This window comes from Grammomys surdaster, unplaced genomic scaffold, assembly GCF_004785775.1.
Source record: "Grammomys surdaster isolate TR1022 unplaced genomic scaffold, NIH_TR_1.0 67, whole genome shotgun sequence".
In the NCBI taxonomy this organism is placed as follows: Eukaryota; Metazoa; Chordata; class Mammalia; order Rodentia; family Muridae; genus Grammomys; species Grammomys surdaster.
Genome location: NW_021604569.1, coordinates 21,944,258 through 21,953,339, shown reverse-complemented (window position 1 = coordinate 21,953,339; position 9,082 = coordinate 21,944,258). Strand labels below are relative to the sequence as shown.

General features: G+C 52.0%; 1 protein-coding gene across 6 annotated transcripts in view; it reads right to left on the bottom strand.

The window, feature by feature from the left end:
• Camk2b (calcium/calmodulin dependent protein kinase II beta) overlaps positions 1-9,082 on the bottom strand; it is a 90,091-nt gene that overhangs the window by 35,788 nt on the left and 45,221 nt on the right. For all 6 annotated transcript variants that reach the window (XM_028778036.1, XM_028778026.1, XM_028778022.1 and 3 more), the window contains exon 3: positions 3,773-3,832. In XM_028778036.1, coding sequence (XP_028633869.1) covers positions 3,773-3,832 — 60 coding nt within the window. The remainder of the gene's footprint in view (positions 1-3,772; positions 3,833-9,082) is intronic.

Below are 9,082 nucleotides of genomic sequence, written 5' to 3'. Positions count from 1 at the left end.
GTCAACGTCATAGAACTGTGCGTCTACACGGGGACACTGTCATGTATTTCTTTACCATAACTTTGAAAGGCAATATGTCCTTCCTTTTCTCTCTTTCTCTGTCTCCATCTCTGTTTCTCATACTTGTCTCTATTTCTCTGTTTTGTCTCTGCATGTTATGTTAGAAAATGTCTCACAAAGGACCACATGTCAAAGGCTTGATTCCAGCATATGGCACTACTGAGAGATGGATTATTTAAGGGGTGAGGCCTGGTGAAAAGAAGTTAGATTAGTAGGGACCCCCATCCTCTCTTCCTCTGCTCCCCAGCTGCTAAGTGTGAGGTGAACAGGTCTTCTCCAACATTTGCTCCTACCAAAAGCCCAAAGCAATCAGGCCAAGAAATCATAGACTGGTACTTATTTTGCATGTGTGTGCATGGGTATGGACTTTGTCCGTGCGAGTATGCATGTTCACACGTGTGGGTGCACATGTATGTGTGTGGGTGCATGTGGAGGTCAGAGGTTGACATTGGGCATCTTCCTCAATTACTCTCAGCCTTATTCATGAGTTCTCACTTGAACCCAGAACACACTGCTTCAGCCAGCGAGCTTGCTCTGGGCATGGCCTGTACCTACCTCCTGAGCACTGGGCTTGCAGGCTGGCACCATGCTTGCTTGGCATTTACATGGGTGATGGGAATCTGAGCCTCGGGCTCCTTTGATAGGTAAGCACTTTACCCTCTAAGCCACTTCTCCAGTCCCTGGACTGACATCTCTGTAACAATGAGCTAAGACTTATTTCTCCTTACTTGTTGATTATCTCACAGCAATGGACACTAACTAAAGTGTTCTATCTATCTGTCTGTCTGTCTGTCTATCTATCTATCTATCTATCTATCTATCTATCTATCTATCTATCATCTATCTATCTCTTTGTCATCACTGGCTTTGGAGGACCCTGTTGCCATTCACAACGACGCTTACATGGCTCTGGGGAGAAACTTATGGAGAGGAACTGAGATCATAGAAGGAGTCATCTCGGAAATTAATTCCAAGGCTCCAGTCAAACACTGGATAGATGCAGCCCAGGCTGTATTTGCCATTGCCCTAGGCAAGACCAGTGTGTTAGGCCTGCAGTTGGGGAGGAGCCTGGACAGTTCAAGAGGACTCTGCTCCTGCTGCTGCTTTGAAATCTTTTAAAAATTTCTTTCTGAGTGCTTTGCCTGCATGTATCTATGTATGCCAAGTATTTACCTAGTGCTCACAGAGGCCAGAAAAGGGCAATGGATCCACCTGGAACTGGAGTTATTAGGTGGTTATGCACTGTTACATGGGTGTTGGGAATCCAACTCAGGTCCTCTGCAGAGGAGCAAGTGCTCTTGAGCACTGAGCAATCCCTCCAGCCCTGATGTGAAATTCTTTTTTTTTTTTCTTTCTGAGACAGGGTTTCTCTGAGTAGTCCTGGCTGTCCTGGAACTCACTCTGTAGACCAGGCTGGCTTCAAACTCAGAAATCCGCCTGCCTCTGCCTCCCAAGTGCTGGGATTAAAGGTGTGCACCACCACCGCCCGGCATGATGTGAAATTCTTAATAACTTTTAAACAGGGGTGCACATCAGCACTTTGTAGAGGGTCCCACAAGCTCCGTAAGGGCCTGCCAGCCAGCTCAGTTGCTCCAGTGAGCACAGATGACCCAGGTTGGTTGGTGAAGACTTTGAGGTTGTTTGTCTTGCAGCACAGATGAATACCATACTTGTGAAACCACTCTACGAAGTGGGGATACTTGTGTTTCCCACCAGTAAAGTCTGCTCTGGGCATGTAAGCAGGACTTGGCTCAGGCCTCTGAAAAGAAGGAACTTTGTAGTTGATGCTGATTCCCCTAGGGGGAACTTTTTATTTTGTGAGTCACCTCCACTCATCCTACCAGGTCCCCGAGAGACAGGCAGAAGCATCCCCACTATCAGGGGGGAGATAAGGGTCCCTCCTCTCCTCAGTCTGCCAGACGCTGCTTCTGGATTGAACTCCCACCCAGAGCTACCTCCCCACCTGTCCCCCAGCACTTGCTAATGGTCCCAGGGTGGCCTGTGGACAGAGTTCTGTGTAGAAGTGGGGCTGAGGTGAGCGGAGTAAGGGCAGGCTAGGGGTGACTCCAGTGACCCCCATCTCCTCCCCAGAGAGCCCCTGCATCTTTAGAGAGGGTTCCACAGAAGCCTCATAGTCTCAGGTATGTCTTCTGGAATGTTCTGGTTTTGGGTCCTAACCTGACTGAAATGAAGCTTCTGCAAGGATTTCTAATGGTCCCCTCCCCTGAGTCCACACAGGAAGCTGGAGCCCAAGCCACTTCTTGGAACCCATTGGGAACCACATCAGGTTACTGTGAGATATCTTATTGAAGAACTAAACAAAATAGCCTAAAACACATCTGGGCATCCACTCACCCAAATAAGGCAGTTCATGAAAACAGGCAGAATGAGTTACAGCTCTTGGTTGCTGCCCAGTTGGGAGTAGGTAAGCAAGAGCTTAGAGGTACTGGTGGAGCTGAGTTGGGGTGCCATCTCCCATGATCTCCAAGAAGAGGTGCAGTGCTCAGTGGTAAAGTGTCAGGCTCTTGGTACTCCACTGCAGGCACCCAGTGGCATGGCCTACCAGTCCTATAAACACTGTTGAGATCCCGTTTCCTGGGCCTATCCAGACTTCCAAAGTCAGCTCTCCAGGGCAGGCCCAGGCACCTGCCTATCAAGAGGATAAGCCCTATGCTGGGTGCAGCAGTGCACACTTCTAATCCCAGCACCTGGGAGGCAGGAGTAGGTGTCCTCTATGAGTTCAAGGACAGCCTGGCCTACCCAGCAAGTCCGGGGCCAGCCAAGACTACATAGTGAGATATTGTCTTGAGAAACAACAAAAGGTGGTGGAGCTCTGAAACTAAGAGACTAGGGTCCATCCACTGGTGGCTGAGGTCCAGCCTCAGACATGAGGCTCCCCATCCGGCTCTCAGCCTGGGCCAGTGGCCAGCCGAGGATCTCCAACACTTGGGAGCAGGACAGCGGCAGGAACGCCTTCATTCCCGAAGCAGATTAGCCTTCCCTCTCTGTCTCAGCTCCTGCTCTGGAAAGGGATGCAAAAGCCAGGCTCCCAATCTGCCCATTCCTTCCAGTCCCTGGGGATCCCTTTAAAACAGATTCCTGGACTGTGTCCTGGCAAGACTGAGACTTTGGAGGGAAGCCTGATAAAATCCCAGTGCCCCTGAGGTCAGTTGTCCCTGAATCTGCAGCCACACCCAAGGTATCTCCAGTTCCTCCCCAGCATGGGTAAGAGCTGAGCTCCTAGGCTCTCCTTCAGTTCTAGAGGGACAGGCACTCCTGTGGGGACATGCCCAGCAAGGGTCTTGTAATAGCTGCCATGGCTGCCAGAGAAGGTCTGAGTGACCAGGGACATCTGAGCCAACTTTCCAGGTCAGCACAACCTTGGTCCCTGCAGCTCCTTGAACATTTGTCTGGGCTTTCAGAAGGAGCCTGACTGGCACAGCAGCTGTGCCTTCTGGGGACCAAGGCTTGGAAGGGGAGCCAGAACCCTGTGACTATCCTGTCTTGGCTCCCAACTATGCAAATGGGCAGATGGGGCTGACAGGCTTTTGTTGAATCTCCTGCTTCCTCCTGGCAGGGCCTGAGTCTCCTGACTCCGGACACTCACAGCGTGTGTGAAGCTTGGACAGCTCACTGGTCCCCAGTTTTGAGTTCTAAATATCTCTGTAGGCATTCTCAAAACCACCCACTCTACTATCCCCTGGGTGCTCACCAATGTTGGAATGCTTCAGCAGGCGGCAGATCCGAGCCTCCCTCTCCAGTTTCTGGTGATCTGGCAACAGAAAAAGGCAAGATATCACCTTGTGTCTGAGCAGCTGGGGACTCATGGCTGCCACATCAGGATAGGTCCCTGAGTGTGTGTGTGTGGCAGCACTAAGACTACCAAACCATAGGCTATCCAGGCATGATTTGATAAAAAGACAAGGCCACCCACTGCCTGGCCTCTGCAGCACACACCTGACTGGCTGCAAGCAAGAAGGCCGTGGGTACCTAGGGCCATAAACAACTGGCACCTGGGACAGAGACAAACAGGAAACAGTGAGAAGAGTAACTCTGGTCTGAGAGCTTCCAACAATGCAAAGAACAGGAAGTCTGTTAGTGGTACACTGACTTAATTATTGTTCTAATTCCGCTTCTGGGCAGTAGTGGGGTCTGTACAACAATGTGTCTGCCAGGTGTCAGCAAGCATGTGTCCTCAGAGGCCAGAGGTCACTGTTTCTCCTTGACCCACCAGACATGGGATCTGGCTCCAAGTTGCCCAGCCATGGCACATCTGGACATTGAGTTCTCAGAGGGGCTGATCGGTTGTTTGCTTGCTGAATACCCACCATCTCCTGGCAGGGCCAGCAGGCCTGACTGCTTATCTGGCAATCCTTCCCTAAGGCTCTCCCAAAGATGGAGCAACTTACGAGGTAGAGTTTTTATTTTCTAAAAGAAAACGGTGCCAGGAAGCTTTTAAAAGCTGATAGATATAGCAGTAGACTCCCCCGCCCCCCAAAAGCCCCCTGTGTAGAACGGAGGGCTGCACCTGGCCACAGCCACAGTAGAATGCAGGGCAGCAAGGAAGACGCTTGCAGCTCTCACCCAGCTCCTGCAGTCGGTCTTCCCAACTAGTGCTGCTGATGTGCATGAGTGTGTGTGTGTGTGTGTGTGTGTGTGTGTGTGTGTGTGTGTGTGTGAGAGAGAGAGAGAGAGAGAGAGAGAGAGAGAGAGAGAGAGAGAGAGTGTTAGGGGGGGAAAAGCCTGCTTTTCAGCACTAAGGACAGCAGCTGCCACCCTGCCAAGACTGGGAGGGGGTGGACAGGGAGGAGTGGAAGCGTCTTTAGAACCCCTACCTCTTGCTGAGTGCTCAGCCCCTCCCAGAATGGCGAGCCCATAATGAATATGCCAATCCAAACCTCAGAGGGGTGCTTTCTTCACCAAGGGAACTCCCTAGGACCAACAGAAAAGGAAGCAGAATGCAGGCACCCATTAAAAAAGGTAGTTTAGGGGTGTGTAAGCTAGTCTTTGGGTCTCTGGCTGGTCCAGTGCTGGGGAAAATTGTCCACCTGCAGGAAGGCAGGGCTGGCTGAGTCTTCTCTGTGGTCAGATGACTGAGGTAGGCAGTGTGGTCTAGGATACAGACCACTGTGGAAACACTTGTACCTTTATTCAAGGAGCTATGCCTACAACAGATGTCCTTGGAACAAACCCAGGAGGCTTTCCTACCTCCTCAGACTCAGGCCTCACTCCACTGTGTCACCAGAAGCCCTGCCCTCCCTACTCCTTCAAAGAGATCATCCACCCCAACAAGCACTGGGCCCCTCTTACAAAATATACTCAAGCCCTGCTACGAGGTGTCAGCTGAAGAAGCAGGCGCAGCTGGGGGTGAGATGAGGGTGTGGGGGAGCATTCCGTGTGTCTCTCTCTATTCGGAAGCTCAGAGATAGTTCCTGAGGCTCACCATGTGTTAGGAGCTCAAATGTGATGAGAATTTGCACCCCCAAACAAGAAAAGGGCTCTGTATATAAGCTGGTTTATTTACTTTGGCAGTGGCACACATGTGCACACATAAACATTACACACCTGCTAACCCAGGGGGCTGGTTAAGGAAACTCAGGCAAAAGATGTGCTATTTTTTCCTTCTTGCAGAGGAACACCCCTCAGATAGAATACAGCATTCATCCACACTCCCATGAAAGTACTTATCAGAAAATAACAAAACAAAAAATACCCAACACAATTTTACTCAAAATTTTTACTAAAGCAGAGCCTGCAATTATCCACCCGCCTGCCTGAATTCTAATGATAGTGCACTGTCCCGAGATGCCACCCCCGGGGATGCCGAGGCCTGGAAGCTTTTCTAGGTGATTCTGCCATGATCTCCGTGTGCAAGCCTGAATTGCTAGGTTGTCTACTCTGCTAGAAAGAAACCTCAGGTGTCCCCTGAGCTCAGCAGCCTGTGTGGAGCCCAGTGCTGGGCACCAGCAAGGTCAAGGCTATCAAGGGACCTGAGACATGAAGCAGCTCCAACAGAGCCCACACACCCATGCGGAGTGACTCACACAGGGTGCGGCAGCCCACTTCCTGCACACGGGTGCTCCTCAGCACCCGCAGAGCAGGTGACCCAGTTCAGTCTCAAAGCCAAGGCCTTTCCTCCATGCTCAAGGCTGTGACAAGGGCTTGGCCTCTGCAGCCCGCAGTGTCTACATGCTGAAGGATTTTGTGTCCTCTTGCAAATGCTGCTGCAGAAGCACAAGCAAAGCAGCCAAGGGCCCAGAGGGACGGCTTCCCTCCTCCCTCACCTCATGGCCCCATGAAAACCAGTGTAAGACCCCAGACCATCTGAATCACTCACTTGCAGAAACGGGGCCAATGCAAACCGCTCACATTGTCCCTACTGTCATCAGTAGGAGAGTTTATGAGTTAAGAGTCAAGCTGCCTTCCGGGCCCAGGGAGTATTTATTTCCTCTACAGGTTGAGACTTGTGTGACTCTCTCAGGATTCAGGGAACAGAATGGAAGTATTCTATGCTACTATACAAGTGACAGGGCTAGTGTCCATCACCTTGCAGATGACAGGAGCAGGGTCTGCCCCAAGGTGCTGGCAGTTAGGCCACGGCATGTAACATGTCCTTCTGAAGCATCTGCCACTTGACAGGCACCATCTGTGAGTGTTACAGGTGATAACCTGTTTAACTCCAAAAATGCCCAAGAGGCAGAAGTAGCAAGCTGGTGGCTGGGGACAGGAGGGATGGCCCACTTTTGATCCCAAAAACACTCATGGTGTGGCTCCAGAGACTCAGCACTTGGAAGCCAGGGCAGCAGGCCTTACAGGATAAGTTAAGTGACATTTTGTAGTCAATCTCTGCAAGTGACTCTCATTTCTTGCCCCTTTTTCTAGAGATAAGAAGGCAGAGATTCTCTGCCTACTCCAATTACCTTCCCCTCCCCCAGTTTGCCACCCTCGTGGCCCCCCCACCTGCTCCCTGGTAGAGGTGACTCATAACCAGGGGGTTGGGGTGGCAGGCAAGAAGAGTCAACAAGCAGGGGACAGGAGGGGCGTGGGTGGCTCCCAGCCCTGCCAGCTGCAGGCTGTCATGGGAGGACACTGGGTGGGTCAGAGGAGGGGCAAGAAGAGGAAGATGTGAGGCCCAGTTGCAAGGGAGGGCTCCCCTTTCTCACTCCCTGTGGTCCTGGGCCTCTGCAATTCTGGGACTCAGAGTTCATGTGCAACTGTACGGGTGTGAGGCCCACGTGCAGTACGGCTTGGGATAAGTGACACTTTTGTTGGCCCTCATTTGCATGATGGGAACAATGACAGTGTCTGGTGCCAAAGGACTGTGTTTGAACTCTGAAGTGTGTAGAGGGCACACCCATGCCTGACGCAGGCAGGTTCAGGGAGTCTCTCCACTCATCAGTGGACATTATACCTCACCCCAGAGAGGTTGCCAGTGATCACAGAGTCTCCGTTCTGTAGAGAGACTCAGGACCTGTGAGGGACCCTCAGAGATATGCACTCCAAGTAGAAAGGGCCTAGGGACATGGATGCTGCCAGTGGGGACAGCAGTGGGTCCCTGCTCGAATCACCCTTACTCACATACACAGGAGGCTGGGAAAGAGCTGGCCATGGCTTCCTGTGCTCTGCTTCTTCAGGCTAAATCAGCTGCCAGGAGCATGAGCCTAAAGCCAGCATCACTGACTGAGGTGGATGTCAGTCTGCCTGTGCTGCCTGGGGTGGGTGTAGGGATACTGGATGAGAGATAGCTGGAAGTTCCTGATGGCCAGAGCATGTCACAGGATCCTGTCCCTCCCCAGTGAGCAGCAATGGGACACAGATTACCAATAAGGCTTTGGATGAGTGTCCAGAAAACTGCAGGTACTTACAAGGCCCACTGGCGGGGGGGGGGGGGTCTCAATCTCTCCCCGTTCAAGGGGTAGCAAAGATGCCACACCCACCATTGCTGGTCCTGTTCAAAAGCAACAAAGGCCACCACAGAGAAGGATCTCCATCCAGTCTGAATCTCACCTGGATCACTTAGGGAGCTGGGCACATGCCTCACCCGTGCTCCCGATTGCAGTGGGATCAAGGCCCTGCTGTCTTTGCCTTAAGCATGTGGAAAGACCTGTCCCAAGGGAACTGCCTTAGCCTGTTCTCTTTCTCATCTCTCTCAGCCACATACATCCTGGACAGCCTGGGAATCAGCCATCTTAAGTTTCAGAGAGCTCAGAACAGTCACATCACATAACACCGAGTGCTCCAGCCCAGTCCAGTCTGGTAACCACATACTTCAATCCCAGGTCCTATCCACCTGGACGTTTAACATCAAGGTTTTACACTCTCAAGGGCCATGCATGCTAAGGAACCCGACTGTCAATTCTTTGTGGCAGTGAGCTGCCACCTTGGAGACCGTGGGATGCCCTCTAAGCTGTAGCTTTACCAGCACCCTGCAGACCTGGGTGGGTACCGGAAGTTCAAATCTCAGGACCAGTACGAGCTAGCCCAGGGGCAGTAGGGAGGCCTCGAAGCTCCAATCTTGGATTTGTTCAAAGACAAGGAACTGGTTGGGTGGGGAATGATTTCTGAAGGAAGAATGTCACCCAGGTGAAATCCAGTCTGAGCAGAGCTTTGCCCACATTCCCCAGGCTAGTTCACATGGAGATAAACCAGCCCGGGCCCTCCCTGGTCAGCCCAGGCTATGCAGGCTTGCAGTGGGGTCTACCTACCCAGTCTTGGGGGCACAGTTGGTGCAGAAGCTGAAAGTGGTTCAGGGACAGAGACTAATTATTCCTTACGAGAGACTAGTGGCTCTTGTGGGTGAGCTAAGAACCCTGCACAGCCCCTCAGGGAAAAGGCTTCTGTCTGCACAACACTGACTTTGGGGAGACCAGGGAGAGCGCTCCCATTCCTTCCTGAAGGAGTTCTCCAAGGGTGTTCTCCAAGGGCATCATGGGAGTTAGCAGGCACCTGACAGTGGAAGTGACAAGGTGGGTCCTGGAGGGGGTCATAGGCTCCTGCTTAATCCCCAGGACCAGAGACACCA